Source organism: Schistosoma haematobium, chromosome ZW (genome assembly GCF_000699445.3).
Source record: "Schistosoma haematobium chromosome ZW, whole genome shotgun sequence".
Taxonomy (NCBI): Eukaryota; Metazoa; Platyhelminthes; class Trematoda; order Strigeidida; family Schistosomatidae; genus Schistosoma; species Schistosoma haematobium.
Genome location: NC_067195.1, coordinates 49,503,667 through 49,522,186, shown reverse-complemented (window position 1 = coordinate 49,522,186; position 18,520 = coordinate 49,503,667). Strand labels below are relative to the sequence as shown.

At 34.7% G+C, this 18,520-nt stretch overlaps 1 protein-coding gene across 2 annotated transcripts; it reads right to left on the bottom strand.

Annotated features, from left to right (window-relative positions):
* Positions 1-4,879: 4,879 nt before the first annotated feature.
* SNRNP40_1 (U5 small nuclear ribonucleoprotein) lies at positions 4,880-17,872 on the bottom strand. 2 transcript variants are annotated; one of them, XM_012939726.3, is made up of 5 exons: positions 17,826-17,872; positions 12,398-12,751; positions 8,980-9,245; positions 6,873-7,112; positions 4,880-5,783 (listed from the first exon to the last, which is right to left on the bottom strand). In XM_012939726.3, the coding sequence occupies exons 2-5, from the start codon at positions 12,732-12,734 to the stop codon at positions 5,523-5,525; spliced, it is 1,104 nt and encodes a 367-aa protein (XP_012795180.1). In that variant the 5' UTR covers positions 12,735-12,751; positions 17,826-17,872; the 3' UTR covers positions 4,880-5,522. The 2 variants fall into 2 exon arrangements, with proteins under 2 accessions (XP_012795180.1, XP_051071725.1); XM_051211640.1 differs by having other exon boundaries at positions 4,880-12,343.
* Positions 17,873-18,520: the final 648 nt, after the last annotated feature.

Here is an 18,520-nt window from a genome sequence, read left to right as displayed (position 1 = left end):
AGTAGCATATTGGTCTCAAGTACACAAATATTTTCCAATATATTAAATTGATAAGATCTTAAATAAGTTTAGTTGGCTGGTAGAAATGTTACTTTGTTGTTATTCTTTTAGATGTGTTTAGATCAGTTTAATACATGAATGATACTTTTTCTCATTTATACATGGACAGACATTTTTAGAGGATCTACTAAAATCTGTTTGCGGTAATAATTATATTTCAGTTTATCTTTTTACGAAAATAAATAACATATCAGTGTCAACAAGTAGTATATTTTCAAGAGAAAACCATGACCATTAATTTGGAGACAGCACTTAGACTATAACCAATGATTTACAGCCAAAGTTAAAACTCTTGTTTTGTAGCTAAAAAGATATTAATTAATCTGTTGTGTCTCATATGATTACCAGTTTTAAACTAGATATATAATGTGAAGACTGCTTTTCTTCTTAAAGCTAATAGAAACATGTTTCAAATACATCTATCTAATGTATTTAGGTATATGATGAATTGAAATATCTTTCATACTATTACCAATCCTTCCTATTTTATTCTATAAATTCTTTCACAAAAAATGAGTAGTTTTCTGTATGTTAAGAAACACATTATATATTATCCGATCAATCACTAATTGAATAACTGGTTGATAAATCATTCTATCATTCCATTTATTCTTCGAAGACATTGAAACTTTTTCCGTTTTCTAAAATGTTTATTTTTCCGGCTATGTAGGTTGTTTAAAAACTAAAGGAAACCAACTGTATACACTGTTTCTAATCATATAACGGCTTGCAACAACAAACAAAGGAACCATCCGTGATGACTAGTATAGGATAAATTCTCTGTAGTTTGCATTCCTGAACTATGGCATAACCAAGCTAAAGTGACACTGGAATAATCTTTTATAAAAATTAAAACCTTTAATTTGCTTGTTATTCTATTCAGTAGAATAAGATCTCTACTCTCAATGTAAGTAATCTTACAATCAGTGGCTAAGCGCTCGCGCACAAGACCGATAGATCCTGGATTCGAATCTCGCGAGGCGGGATCGTGGACTCTCACTGCTGGGGAGTCCCACAATATGATGAAATGGTTTTCCAGTGCTTCCGGGTTTTCCATGGTGGTCTAGCTTCATATTATGGTGTGTGCTACTTATATTGACATAAGTAGTACACGATGTTAGTCGTGATTTTATTTTTTATTTGAACACATGAATATTGGTACAAGTGGGTACCAAATATTTATGCGCCACACAAAACAATGAGAATTCGAAGAGAAAGAAAAAAAAAGAACAATAACGAATAGACCAGTGTAATAATAATGATAACAATAATAATAATAGTAATAATGGGGGAAACGGAAAGGTACAATCAGAATAAATCTTTCAGTTAAGGAAGATACAACCACTTTTTTATGAAGAAAGTAAAAGAACGTTACAGTAGGATCGCCACTGACTTCTATTCTGGTCATATCTGATAACGTCTCTAGCCACTGTGTCGCACCATCTTTAGGACCCCAGCCAGGGAGTCATGAAGGACCAACACAAGCCAGCCCTTTGCAGCTTTCTTTCATACCATGACACCATGTCATACACTAACCACCTCTCCGCTTTTTCCAACCAGTCCCAGCTTCGGCAAATAATGCACGACGTGGAATTAGTCGTGAACAGAAGGTCTGGCAGCAGAGACAAGAGGATCGAACAGTAAAGAATGGAAACAAAATGCAAGAACAATGAAGTCTGAGTCATTTTGAGACAATCGGTGAACATTTTGCAAATTAAGCATTTACTTTATGATTGTTAGATTTTATTAACATGTCCTGTAATTTAATGTTAAATACATTCGATTGTCCTAACCCGCGTTCCGTTCACTACAATATGACTAATCTCAACCATTGAAATGACTATAATATCCACAAAAAACCCTGTTATTAATGAACATACGCTCAATAGTGACTGGCATCAAGAGGTGTTTCCTGGAGCTCGAATGAGAAATCGTGACCAATGGGGTTCAACCGAGTCTGTTGTAAGATAATAACTCACTGAAGACAATCGTGGATGTGTCACTCAATTTCGTGGATTGGTTGAAGTTAGGCATTAACATCGTTCGATAATGGCTCAGTGGTCTAGAGATTAGGCGTCTTCACACAAGACCAATAGGTCCTGGGTTCGAGTCTCGCGGACGGGATCGTGGATGCTCACTTCTGAGGAGTCCTGTACTAGGACGAAACGGCCGTCCAGTGCTTGCAGGTTTTCCATGATGATCTAGCTACAATTGACTCATGATCTCAATATTAAAATATATTTTTTGTGTTGAATAACAAGTGCCATTTTTAATTTGATATTTTGTAAAGTATTAGAAATTCTATCCTATTAACTTCTACTTTCTTTATTATTATTAGATGGTTTTAATCTTACATTTGTGTTATTACTGACTGTTGTTGATTACTTTCATAAATAAATGTAACTGCATTCTATGTGCTTACTAAGTTGTCAGCTCAACTGTTCTATTTGTTTTTTTCTTTTACAGATTCTATTATACACTGCTCCTTACACTTTCCCAGCGCAAAACGTATCTTCAAACTAGATGTAAATCCACTAAAGGCTAAACGTTACAGCTTCTTTAATTATTTAGTTAATTATCTGAGAACATAAAAATCTTAGATAAAGGATTTATCTTTGAAATACTAATTATGTATAATTTTAAGTACAACTTTATTAACTGACTAGACCCAAAAACAACAAAATCTTATGTTAATCTAAGCTATTTCCTGATGTAATTCTAATTAACTATTTCTTAAATAAACAATATTCACTTGTAATTTGAGATGTATTTTGTCCTCAAACTAATTGACTTTATTAATTAACCAATTTTAAAAAAAAGCCCGAATTGCTTGTTTTCTTTAATTTACTAAGTATCATAATGGTATCATATTTCAAATTTGACCGTCTAAAGTTAAATGAACAAAAAAATATCGAAAAAATTTGACTGAAAATAACTGAAATATTAATTCACTACTTATAAATATCTTTTCAAGATGAGCCTATTGTTGTTTAATCAAAATATAAGATCAATGAACTATGGAACTAATGTCTAAACTGCTTGGTATCTATGACTAAACATTAAAGTAAGGGATAGATGACTGATTCTCAGTAATTTATTAAACTCCACTTTATTGATAAAATAACTACTCAAAATGTTCATATCTGAAAATTAATTGACATAAATTTGTGAATATAAAATTAACTGTCAAAGCACCATATCACTAAATGTTACTTAAAAAAAAAAAATCTGTCATAATTAATGGATATCATAAATTATAAATTAGGGTAACATTATTTGAATCCGTCAAAAATCTATTTCATTTTTTTTTTTGAAAAATTTAGCATAGAAGCTAGTGTAATAATAATTGATATTAAATATTCCCTACAAGTGAGATAAAACTATTCAACATTCTCACATAGAAACTAAACTTCTATAAATAACAATTCATGATATTTATGTCTAAATAATTTACAGCAGATACACCATACTTTAGACAATTTATATCACAAAGTTAGGTGACTGATAATATTAAATAACCCAGTTAATATAAACTATTATTGTGTACAATTCCAGAGTACAATTGCTTTTATCCAATTACGGATCCAAGTGTATGATTTTGTCATTCAATAATCAGAACCCAGCCCAAATATCACACTAGTGATATAGCTAATCTCAAAAAACAAAAATGTAAGAAACATGAGTATTAGCCAGGATTACAGATACATCTTCTGAATAAGTCCCAACAACTATTGAACCAAGCATATGGTTTCTACTTATTTGTCCCTACGCTCCTAATATCTTGCACATCAAAAGTAAGTTCGGACTTGACAGGATATTTATCATTTTGGGTGAATTTAAAATGTTAAGAATAAACACTTCAATCAGGAACATATTATATTCATCGACTACTCCAAGTAAGCTGATGAATATTTGTTTATTGCTCTTATCTAAATTGAGTTATTGTTCCATTTAAGAAACCAGAGATACATCCTAATCGTTGTATTGCTGTATAGTCTACAGAAAATATTTTCGCTTCACTCTATGTGCAATTTAAGGCAGGCAAGTAAAGATAACTTTTAAAAAGTTACACCACCTATTAATAAGGATTCTATCAAAATCCTTTCAGAGGCAAAAATGAAATACTACTAAGTAAAAAATACGAATGGGAAATTCAATATGTTAAAGCTGAATGATTTAATATGAAACCATGATGTAAAGGCTGTTCCATCTCATTACATAGTGAGATCAAAACAGACTCAGCGAAGAAAATCAGATCAAGATATTCTCAGATAAATATTTATGATTCGATCTACATAGTCATTATCACATTTATTGGGAAAATCAATGGCTTTACACTTGTCTGTAGTAATTGTTCTACCATTCTTGTTGCTATACTTGAATGGTATGATTATCTTCTAAAATTCCTTATTAAGCGATTGTTTCGTTTTTTTATACGCAATGTAGTTAATCTGTCACCTTATATACATTGAAGCATATTTCCACTTTCAAACACAAACAGCTTTCCCAGTACTATGTATCTAATATATGTGTAATAATGAAAGAAAGATCAATTTTAGCATGTTTACACATCTGAAATTTTTACATCAGTTAAAATGGAAATATTCAACCGTATGAACATTTCATATAATTCTTTCAAATTTATTGCTATTTTTGTACTTAACTTTTTTTTGATAATAATGATATCAATAAACTAGATGTATCAGTCACGAATAATATTATTTTTCCCAGCTTATAAAAAACTGAAGAGAATACACAAAATATGTGAATTTATAGCATTATGCTACGATTTTGATGTCCCTACTACTTAAATTTATCAAAGAGAAATATGATATGGGTTTTTCCAACAAATATTCAAGGTAATCTTAATAATAATATATACAGTTATGAATTTGATTTTTATCTTACTCATTATTATGATCGAAGTTATACACCTAGCAATTACAGTAACGTGATTTACAGGAATTCTATCAATTAAAATGAACCCTGATCACTAAATCAAATGAATTGACATTACAATGCATTTTGTTTAAGTGGTTGGATGATATAGATAGGAAGCCTTGCACATAGATTGTGTTGGTTGACAGTTATTAGTAAAATGTGACTATTCTTTAGGGAACTGATGCACTCCCATGGTTTCGATATCATAACACCTAGTTCTGCGGTCAGAATTGGCATCACTCAGCTACTAGTTCTGATTTTCAACATAAAAAGAAAGCATAGAACATGCAAGTATCTTGTATGCCTGTTCATAAATCCGTACAAAACTGAGAACTACTTGAAACGTATGTGATTGTAACAATAAACAATCGGAATATCTTTTATTTCTGATAAATTTTGGATAGAATTATACAAGACTGTCATATTCATATTGATTTATACAATAACACAACAAGGAGTATATTACATATATTTACTTCGTTTTATACAGAAAAATGAGTTTTATCAAAAAATGTACAATTTTAGTACATACAAGGCAAAATTTCACCCAGAAAGATTTTCTTATCACTACCAACAGATAAAAGTATTGGTTCTGTAGGATGAAATGCAGTCTCGTTTACCGATGCTGTGTGACCAGGAAGTTTATAGACTAACTGGCGTGTGTTTACATCCCAAACATGAACATAACGATCACCACTGCCGCTAGTTATACGACGATTATCAGCTGACCATGCACATCGAAGAAGATTCTTCTCGAATGTATGCTGATGACCCGTAAAAATCTGAATGAAGCAACAAAAATATGCTCAGCTATATACACATGTACATACATGTATGATTTCCTTAAATATATTTAGCCGATTTTTTTACCTAATTTACAGATATTCATGCAAATAAGGGTTTTGTGGAATATATTACTATGCGACTCATTTCACGGCCGTGTAAATGATCATTAAATGATAACAATAAAACATGAGATCAAGTACGGTCTGTTAATCTATACTGAAGGTTACACTCCTTGTATGAAGTCCAATGTTGTCAGTTGAGTGTCAAAAATAAAACGATCTGAGTAAAGCTGGGAACTGTTGACACCACAATTGACGATTTGATAACCAAACTGTTGAACTGAAGCTCTAAAGATGAGGTATTTACGTACATAATGATTGTGCCGAAACAAACAATATGCTAATATCCAAAAACCATATGTGTAATGAGATTCATTTTGAGTGAAAAAGCACAATTTACCATACAATATAACTGTCCAAACTAGATAAAAACTATAAAAATTTCTGGTAAACATGAATTTAACTCTCCATGGTACTACTGACCACTAATGAGGTAAGACCTGCGCCTAACTGACCTGAAGACTAGACTTCCACATATATGATTCATAAGAATAAACTGCTCCACCTGATTTGGCTCGATTACCTGGATAATAACTTTAGCCGTCGAACAGTAAGTGTGACTTAAAACTACGAAGTTGTGCTTAATTAGTAGGATTGTATTATTAAATCATATGTTGTATCGAATGAGATTTTTAACCTTAAAAATCTGACGTCACGACGGTATAACGTCACCTATGGTGAAACGGAGTAAAGTTGGAAATCATAAATACTTGGTAGAAATAATAATTCATCACCTGAGTGTTTTGTTACATGTGACTTAATATTCCTCTATTATATACTGTAATTATTCATTACACTAACAATATACACGATTAAATACCAAAAACAGAGTTTAATTAGACATAAAAACTTATTGCCATAACCAGATAATCGGCTGAACATATTAAGCTATAATAACATCTTTCATCATATAATCATGAAAGATTGATACTATAACTGTCACATTATCGCAATTTTAAAACTAACCTTTGTGCACCGATCTGTTGGAGCAAATGGACGAATATCCCACATACGTAATGTGTTGTCCATAGAGTTAGAAAGTAAAAACGACCCATCTGGACTTACTGACAAACCAGTAACTGTGTCCGTATGTCCATTAAGTAGCATGCTAGCTTCCAATTTTCGTAAATCCCAACCTTTAACAACATTGTCTATGCCCCCGGAAAATATCATTTCAGCAGTATCACTAAAAGTAACTGAAAGAACCTAATGAAATATATAAAAAGGTTCAAATAAGACTGATCAATCAAAAGTATACTAATATATGTTAAACGTATTCAGTTCAAATGATAGAAAAGAATGATACTCTGTTTATTTAAACAATTACATGATCTAAGTAATTAAAACAAGCTTCACAGAGTATAGAAATTACGAGAAATATAATGTCAGTAGGACTTTTCATTTCTTTTTATGGATTGCCTATATTGAACTGATCGACACCAGCAAGGATAACAACTACTTCATAATAATTCTCAATAGTCCAGTTTTCTTTATGATATGATTGTTTACGAAAATAAGAGGACGAAAAGCTAATGTCCGGCGCTTTAACCGGATCCCAAACCAATGGTGCACATGGGCTCCAGTATCCTACGGGAACAAATGGCGTATGAACCAATCGCTGGTCACCGGCTATCATGGGAATGCATCTCCTCAGGATGTTCCACTGCCTTGTGGATCAGACCTTTAGGTCAAAGGCTCGGGGTGTGACCCCCTAAGAAAACCACCTGCTTCGGTCTGAGCACCCGAGCAGTATCACAGCCCACACACACACAAATATGGTGTGGTGCATATATATTTGGTGCCCTCTTGTACCGATATTTATGTGTTGAAATAAAAATAATAAATTGCCGGATTAACAACCAGTGATGGAATCCGATACTCACTGTTCATTCTGTAAGCAGCTCTTCACGCGAATACAAGTGAATCCTAATAAGTATTAGTATTTTTTAATAAGACGACATAAAATCATTCAGTGCGACAGACAAATCAACTACAGTAAAATAGTAGGATAGAATAGATCAAATACGCTAAAACTACAAAAATAGTGATTCTTATTTTTAGTGCATATAACTTCAAACTAGAATATTGTCGTATACAGTGATCTTAAAACTAAGTACTTTTAAAATAATTTGTACATTGAATTTGTCACAAATTGATTTCAATTAAGATCCCACAGAAAACTAGGAAGTACTGGACATTTGTTGTATCTTAGCATGAAACTTCTTGGCAGTGCCCACCAACAATCCCACAAGTGGTCGAACTCATGATTTCCAAGCTTCGAGCCAAACATGCTTAATCACCATTAGAAACACTAGGTCGACGTCGAATTGTCTAAAATATAGAAATCTCGATCATTTCAGACTATTGAGAATATAGCCAAGCCGTTCATTTTGGTGATGCTATAAAAAATTACTCTATATAAATAATTTATAAAAACTAATAGGCTCTAAAAACCTCATTACTCTATGAGGTTAATTGGACTTCATAAAACAAAAATAATACCAAATGAATTGTGGTTAACAGCTGCTTTGCAAAACTGTAGCGTGAAAATAAAATATATATGTATTTCTAGTGCAGAAAACATTAGAATACTATAATTGATGGTTGAAATAAGATCTAAGTGTCTAGTTAACAGTTGGATCTATTAAATTAACTAGTGAAGTATATCGATGATTATTTAATAATATATTGTATTTCCAAGTGATTAGCATTAAGATTTTCCTATAAACTGTGAAGAATGTTCCCAAATAAGCACTTTGCCCACTAAGTTCCTTCAAGATAGTTTAACGAATAATCTAGCGGTATTTATATTTTGATTAAGATCATGAACCGGTCAATGTTAGATCACCATTAAAAACCTGGAAACACTGGATGACCGTCTTTATCTAGTATGTGACACCATATAAGCATAGAGTAAAAGTCACTATATGAAACACCAGGATTAAACCTTCGTCGCAATTATGATGAAAACAACAAACTAGATATTAAACTCAACGATAACATAAATTATGGGACTAGAATTTGAGGCGATAATAACTAGATTTGTAACCAAAGATTTTTAACGTTACCTAACCTGATATGTGTTTTGAAATGTTTGTACACAGGCTTTTTGTCGCCGATCCCACAGACGAATTGTCCCATCATCCGAACCGGAACACACATGTTGAGGACCACGTCTGGCAACTGCACATGAATTAACAATATTCTCATGACCTCTGAACTTTTTAATGCGTTGGGCACTTTCAGTATCCCATAAGGCGATAGATTTATCTGAACTAGCAGTATAGATGACCGAATCATCTGAAGAAAGCACTAAATCCAAAATAGCACCCCCATGACCTGAGAAAAGGTAGAAAAAAAGATGAAAACTGAATGAACTGTACTAGAACATACGGTAGAAGATAAAGTGATGTAAAGAGAAAGACACTATACATACTGATCAATCAATATTTTTTGACAATTAAGTCAAAGTGACAAACAGATGAGAGCTATAAGGTTTATTTGGGAAGTATCTAATAAAATAGGATTTTGTTTCTAAATAATTTCATCTGATCAGTATAAACAGTTCTTCCTCCGAAACCCCCTGGTACGGTCGACAGTAAGAAGAGTCCGCTCTCCCTCTCGAAATGCTCTCATATGGCCATTCATATACAGCCAATGACAGGGAGGTCCTATTCACTGTTGTTTACGAAATTCAGAGGAAGAAAAGTGAATGTCTGACACCCAAAACAGATTGATGGGCACGGAGGACCCACCTAGGGGAGTTGGAAAACCCTGATCCCAACTGAATAGTGCACACAGGCCCCAGGATCCTGAGGGAACAAATGGTATATAAAACTGTCGCTGGTCACCGGCTATCATGGGACTACATCTTCTAACGTTGCTCCACTGCCTTGTGGATTACATCTTTAGATCGAAGACCCAGAGAGTGACTCCCTAAGAAAACCACCTGCTTCGGTGTGGGAACTCGGACACCACCTCAGCCCACACAAAAGTTTATTTATATGTGTGGCGCGTATATATTTTGGTGACCCTTTGTAGCAATGTTTGTGTTTGAATAATAATAACAATAGGAAGAAGAAAAAGAAGAATAGTCTGATTCCTAAAACTTCGGGAATACTCATCATGCATAAACAGTGATAGACATAGGGAGCTCTAATATTTGCCCTGACAATTACATCTCGCTGCCCCAATCGAGTGAAGTAACTTGAACCAATAATATAAGTTCCCGATTCTACGTTTCATATGACTGACTAATTTTCAAAGAACTGTATTACAATGACATCTCACCAACAGGTTAAATGTCTAGCTGATTACCGTGAGTTTAGTGTCATATAATCCTACATTTTAGTCAAATTCTTGAAATTGACTGCTATATCAAACTTTTAGGTATTGAACTATACTGAGGTCATCATCAAAAAAGCTTCCACTACTGAAATAGTCTCTTTGCTCTAGTAAGAGGGTTAGAGAAGAAGAAAATAGAAGTCTCATTCGCTACACTGAAATCAAGGTTGCGAAATATTAGCATAGTGAACGAACTGATCATACATAAGCACCTTCAAAACTTTATTACAATTCGAATTTACTTTTTAAGTAGTTCAGTAATGACTTCGCTTTAACGCTTAATTGTTTCATCATATCTTCAAATATACATGAAACAAATTATTGCAACTGCTTTTGGAGTAAATAAACGAAACCGAAAATCAAGTCACCCTAATTGTTTTAAGAAATATGATAGCAGTAAGAACCAATCTCACGTACACTATGAAAACTCTGTTAAACAGGCCTCCATAAACCAATACAGAGCCTGGTACGATTGTATCAGCCCGTTCCTATACCACATTATCACTGAGAGAAATCGAAAAGTAGTCGAAATAACAGTAGTATCAATTATTATGAAGATCAAACATTGAGGAGAAAGACTAGTGAACTCGAGGGATAAAAAGTATGAAATAATATTGAAGTGCTGACATTCATGATATACTGGTAACAATAATATACTAACGAACAGTCCATTTATTAATGAGAAATATAACTTTCCTGATTCTTGTCTAGATTAAACAGTAACATTTAAACCATTACTATGATATAATGATAACTGAAACGTGATTAGTCCTCTGATGTACGAGACAAAAAAAATCAAATATTTAGCGACTTGATATCTTTCGATCTCTTTACTGATATTTTTATTATCCTGTTATTATGTATGTGTGGTATATATGTGTAGTATTATTATTACTATTATATGGTGGTAGTAGTAGTAGTGTGGCGTATGCTACTTATGCTGACAGTAGTATGTAGCCGCAAACGAGAGTGGAGTGCCTGGAAGCACAAGATTGAAGTGAAGGGATCAGAAATGAAATCGGAAAATAATCGAAATAACAACAGAATTAGAAGAATAATGGAGTACGTAAAGGGCAATGCAAAAAAGACGTACAAATTATGTATTTAATAAATGGTTTTCATATTTTACGAAAGCACTGTCATTTTGCATAAGGAATAAGTTTGTTTTCCTCATCTGAGTTCTCGTTCATAAGAGCATTAGTAGCTTTTATCAGATTTCTAAATTACCGGAAATTAAAACTGTATGTTTCCTGAAGAACATTCGTAGATAAACAACAACGGACAGCATATTTAACGTTTCTTATTAACCCTCTTGTAAAACTGAACCAACCCTATGTTTACAAGTAGAAGTGATTTTTCCTAGTACATACAGATAACATCTCACTAAGAAATATTTATAGGAGTAAAACATCGGTAAAGCTAACCAACTTTTAACTTTATAGCTATAGATTCAAGAAATGCTTTAAATACAGTGGTGTGAAATGTGAGATTATTCAACCCTTTTAAGTGAATGTGACGTGTAGTCAGTCAATCAGCTACAACGTAGGACCAGGCACATATATACATCGGTCCAAACTGCCAAACCTCATTAGCACAACAAGATGAACACCAAATTCATAGTAGTTAATTCAATAGTAGTAATGTATAAAATAAAACGATTGCATATAAGGATGTAGTACACAACGAAAGAACTAGTTCGTAGAAAGTAAGATATAAAGCAATTTTAATCTCACGGTTTAATGGAAGACAGAGTGTATACACCTACGCGCTTGTGATCGATTCCGAGCCATGTCATCCACAGTCTCCAACCATTGGTTACGACAGACACGCAGACCCCAACCAAGTAGTCTGCATCTACCAACATGGCTTAGACTAGAAGTTAATGACTTCAAGCATTAATGCCATGTTTTGGTTTGGCCGCCCCTAATTTTCTTTCAACAGTCTCCAACACTAGTCAGCATTGCGTGTTGTAGTAATCGATGTTCAGGCATACGTAACACGTGGCCCAACCATCTTAGTCGGTGAAGAATTACCTCATCGACTGATTTACCATCATTAAGGGATGATGGTGACATACAGACTAACGCACATACCTGCATTAGGTTAGATTATTTTATATTCATCTTTGCAAAAAAAATTTAACATACCCATCATCGTTGCAATATTTTCGCATTCACCATACGTCTCCCATAATAGTATCCGGCGATCAAATCCAGCACTTGCAAGAAATGATCCATCAGAAGAAAATTTGCCACAATACACTTCACTTTCATGGCCATTTAAAAGCATATTAGGTGACAGTAAATTTGATGTACGGGGAATACTTCCCGCCTGTCCTGTTGGTATGATCTGGGAATTTAACTTGTACATCCCATTGCCAAATGCGGTGATTCCCAAACTTGAACCATCTTTTCGAGGTTTCTTGCTAGGCAAAGGAACCATCGACATTGAGGTTACTCCAGCCAAAGGTCTTTTGAAGTCCATTCTGGCCGCTTATAAGCCTGTAAAAAATGTATTACGGAAGTAGTGTTGAATAAAAACGGAAATAACAAGAAGCAACCTAAATAACAACTGTTCTACATTGTAACTAAAATCTACAATATACAAACAAGCTTATTTAATCCGTAGGAACTACTAACCTTAAAATGAATCAAATAAGAAAACAGATGTTTAACACTGATGTTTTATTGGGGTTCACTTTTAAACAAGTATTTAAAATTCACCTATAATAGTGATATCTGTAACTTTTAAGACCCATTTCCTTAGAAAGGGTAACACCTATCCATTCACAAATATAGAAGCACTATGTATTAAGAAAAACATCACTTCTCAACCTTGTCAGTAGCTTAGTGGTTAAAGCGCTAGAATTATAACCATTAGGTTACTAGTTCGAACTTATGTCCACTCCATTTGCTTTGTGGAGTTTAGTAATATCAACTCTCAAATGTGTGGTGTGGCACAAAACCAGATATATCAACGTGTACCTAGTACCCCCAATACCGAGTCAGTTTACAGTTAGTGTTGAAATCATGAACTGATCTAGGTTATACAATCTTTGAAAACCTGGAAGTACTGGATGGTCGTTTCGTCCTGGTCTGGGTCTCATCAAAAGTGCGCACCCACCGCTCCACACGCAAGATTCTGACCCAGGGCTTTCGGTCTCGTATGAACGCTTAGTCTCTAGACCACTGAGTTGGCATCCGACAGTTTTAACATCTAACCCCAATCAATCCACGATATTGCACGACCATCTTCTATTGCCTTCGATGGGTAACTGCCTCGCATCTGATAAGGTTAAGCTCCAATGGTCACGGCTTCTTACTGGAACTCTGTGAATTACCTCTCAAAACTAGTCACTAGTGAGCATAGGATAATTTTCAGTTCGAGATTGTGTAGATTGTTTAATTTTATTGAAATCATGAACCGATTATTGTTAGACTACCATTAGTTTAAGCATTTGCTCGAGACCGGAGGTCCAAGAGTTCGAATCCCGCATGTGAGACCGTGGATGAGTACTACTGAGGACTCCCATGCCAGGACGAAACGGCCATTCAGTGCTTCCTGGTTTTCAGTAGTGGTATAACTTGGGTTGGTTCGTGATTTCAACAAAATCCGACAATCTCCACAACCCCAAACTTAAATTTAATTTTTGGTATAAGAAAATTTTCAAATTTCAACCGATGCGCAATAAATTTAAATCCATTTTTCCATTTCAGTATGGCTCGTATCAACAGTCATCATTCGAAAATTGCACTCCTAAGTGTCTTAATTCAATATCCAACTTCCAACCATTGAGTCAGCCTACTTCTGGTCATAAACAAACGCAGAACTTTGGATTTAGGTTGTTACATTTCCAATTACAACGAAAAAAATCATAGGATAAAAAGGCGAAGGAGTGGTAATGAAGGTATTACCTAGTTTGTACAGAAGCTGAGATGAAAAAATAAGGACTATCGAGTGACAATAATTTCAAAGTTTAGAGGAATGTAACTTCGAGAAATGACATCTAATGTCTGCAACGAGTGAACACAATATTTTCATGAAACCCAAATAAGCCTATACCTCTCGATATAGCCCAGACTATAGAATTACGTCACAACTTGGTCTGGCAGCCCTTAGATATCTCCCAAACTACTTTTAGTTTACTTACCAAAGCACATAGACAGTGGGTGAGGATAAATAACCCACGTGCTGATAGCGTGGACTAGTAAAAGTTCCAAGCCTCATCAATCAATCTATCATCTGTAATTAGTACTCAATGTCGAACCAAGATGTGGTCCAAACCTTCAGATACTTTATTCCCTGTGACCAAACTAAACACTGACGAAGGTCGACGCTGAAACAATATTTTGATTTTACACTAAGAAACATTCTTCAGTTGTCGCTAAAGGGATTCAGCAAGTTACAGTTTTCCAGTGTCCTTACCAAACAGAATTCTAAGCTGATGATTGAATTCCTAGATTAGATTTTAATCCATAGGATGTTTGACGTTGTTATCACTACAAATATATCTACGACAAAACTAAAGAAATTGGTTAAAACAATGAATAATTTAAACGACAGGTAAGCAAAAGCCTTGGGGCATGACCAGTAATGTTTTATTTTATCTTGCTTTTGTTGGTTTTATCTTATTATGTTAATTTAAAGACTGACACCTTATATTAATTCACTTCTATGGAGACTTCTTTATTGTCTATATATTACCAACAAATTTTCGTAAGGAGTAAATGCTGATACTACTCGATCGACTTGATGCAGTGATCATATGGGTCAAAAAAACATGCTCAATCTAGAATGCTGGATAATATGTCCGCATTTCGTTAACTGAGAGGTTCTAACAATACACTCGACCACGACCGAGAACCTCTGAATCCCCCGAATTTTCCAAGTCGATATTAAACGGTTAGTAATCATGACAGCCAAAACGGTAAAGGGAATTAATTCCCTTGTAGATAGTTCCAAGCGATGTCACTCACGATCTGGGAGTGTTTATAATGAAACTACTATTCTGATAGGTGACGAAATCAACTCATCTTGTATTAAACTATTTCGTCTCGATAAACACTTCAGGGCCTTGAAATATTATTATTTGGAAACAAATATTGGTACAGAGGGGCACCGAATACACATGCGTCACACAAGCCACTTAATTTGTGTACGGGCTATGGTACTGTTCGAGTTCCCACACCGAAGCAGGTGGTTTTCTTAGGGAGTCACTCTCTGGGTCTTCGATCTAAAGATGTAATCCACAAGGCAGTGGAGCAACGTTAGAAGATGTAGTCCCATGATAGCCGGTGACCAGCGACAGTTTTATATACCATTTGTTCCCTCAGGATCCTGGGGCCTGTGTGCACTATTCAGTTGGGATCAGGGTTTTCCAACTCCCCTAGGTGGGTCCTCCGTGCCCATCAATCTGTTTTGGGTGTCAGACATTCACTTTTCTTCCTCTGAATTTCGTAAACAACAGTGAATAGGACCTCCCTGTCATTGGCTGTATATGAATGGCCATATGAGAGCATTTCGAGAGGGAGAGCGGACTCTTCCTACTGTCGGCCGTACCAGGGCATTTGGGGGCGAAATAAGTGGTAAATCTGAGTCAGCCCTTGAAACATTTGGTTCGGCCACTATTCTTAGGGGGGGCGATCTTCAAGCTTTACGTGATTCATTCGTACAAAAGACTTGCGATTAACGGAATATTTGGTGCCTTAGGAAAGAAACTGGATATCGCTAAAATACTAACCACACACCGATGTTTTTCTATAATCCAACAACATTAAATTTTACAAAAAGTATTTTTTGACTGTGAAATTTCAGAAGGTATCTATGCCATGTGTACTAACTTAGGTGGAAATATCTATGGTTTAACACCAAAATGATGCAAACAATCCTAACCACTTAACCAACTCTATAGACAGTTTTAGGAAAGATTTACTTCGTACAACAAACCTCCTGGTAGCAACAAAGAGATGGATGAAGTTATTTAAGAATGGAGACTCGATAGATATCGCCTACATGGACTTAAGTAAAGCATTTGACAAGGCAACGCATAAAAGACTACTATCAAAGCTGGGAATTTTAGGAATTTCAGGACCTCTGCTAAAGTTAACCGAAGACTGGCAGATTCTAGGTCCCTTACTGCTAATACTTTATGGACATGAACTTCCGCGTATCGTTAAATTCTTGTTGCTACTTTGCATTGACGACACCAAAATTTGCTGAGAAGTAGGTGCCAACGTACGTGCACTTAAAGTAAACCTAGTCATTTATGCCAATCAACGGACCTAAACGTGCCTACATGTACATTGAACACGCTAATGTAAATAACTACAATAAAGGAGAAAGATTAGTGCCATTAAATTTGTTTTTACAAATATCTAGGGTCCATAGTAAGTCATAACAGTAAGAAAACAGTTTAACCCCATCTAACTGCAACTAAATGATTGCGAGCCTTGTGTGGATTACGAAGAACATTTACCAGATTGAATATAAGCGTGCTAACCACGGCGTACACATTCCTGGTGAGATCGCGAATAAAACTGAGTTAAGGTAGCAAGGACAACTTTGGAGAGCTACTCACATATCCTGAACATTTTTCGATAAATCCTTGTGTGATTCCAGAATTTCAAGGCCTGTCACACAATGCAGTTTAAAAATTAAACCTTTACTTCATCTCACTACAGATCGAGGTTTTAATTATGTATAGGATATCGAGAAATGAATTTAAACTTGATGTGTGTGTTTTTTCTTTAAGTTAGTTCAGGAAACGAACGAACAAAATCTCCTTGGAACACAGATGTAGTGTACTTTTAGAACCCATTACTGTAAATGATATCCTCACTCTCAACCGATTAGTCCCAGGAAAAATAAAATAATCCTACCGGGAAATGCTTAACATAGAGTTTTGGCTTTCTGTCCTTAATACACAAACCTCAATCTGAACATAACCTGAAATTGAATCCAAACGATCAAACATTAAAACATATTACAGTGCCTAGCGACTAGTCACACACTCCGTGGCTTATTATTGAAAAAAAATAGAGCTGACATAAATGTTTACAGTAACTAGTTTTTGGTTCCAAGTCCAAATGCCAGTCTTTAGAATTTAATGAAATAAGGTACTGAGAAAAAAACTTTATAGTGAGCTCACTAATGAAAGTACTAATCCTTAAATAACTCTGGATATTTTCAGGGTGACTGAACATAATAATGAGTCATATTTTTAGTATCGAATATGAGCAACAACTATAAACAACCCAGACAATTTGAGAAGCTTCCAATTTGATCATCAACCCGGTGCTATAGACCAACAATTATTTATATCTATCAACAACAATAGTGTGTATAATCAACAGGAATACGTTTAAGCTTGATATAAAGTGGTGGCATGTCGTTTCTAAGTAGACATAAACAGTCACAAACACGTTTATTACATATTCACAGTACCTAATAGTTTTGAACTCATAAACGACAACACGATTTCCCACATTATGAAAAAATCAAGTACTAGGTACGATTAACCTTTATCGGCATAAAAAAATAGAAATTATGCTCAGAACGTGGCCACACTTCGCTTACCTATTCTGGTTACTGTAGAGTAACTACCAAATACTACGATTGTAACATCGTTCAACATCTAATGTCTTCGCAACTAGGTGACCTAAATCAAATGATTTTGGTTAAAAACGTCTACCCAAGAGGATCCATTAACGTTTAACGTAAGTATTTTTAAGATAAAGACCAAGTGCGTGAGTTAACAATTAAGGAAACACACGTGAGCTATTTAGAATGGACTGTGGTATTTTCACTACACTCTGGTTATTTTTATTGCCCTGTACTGTTAAATAAACCCTTTAGGAATTTTTTTCCGTTTCAGCATAGGGTTGTGTAGATCAATGAGTAGAGAAGACAAGAGCACTATTTAAAACGGACAGAGTTAATTTTGTTGTTTTAACCATTTATTATGCATCAAGACTACCGTTTTCGCTTCGACTGAATTTATACCAGTTAAAGCCATCGCCGAGAGTATCTTTTATTAAGAGGAAATTTATCATCTGTATTTTTGAGTACATTGGTTATATTCTATTTGTTCGCGCTCTTCATTCTGACAATTTACATTTTTTCACTCTTTTTGATCGTCAGTTTCTTTTGTCTCGGGGTATTGTTTGTGTCTAGTTTCGTCTTGAAAACCTTTGGCTCATGGCTTGACGGTGCAGTTCCAAAGCCGAGGCTGCCGATACCCTATGAAAAGCGACATGCAGTGCGATGAGTGC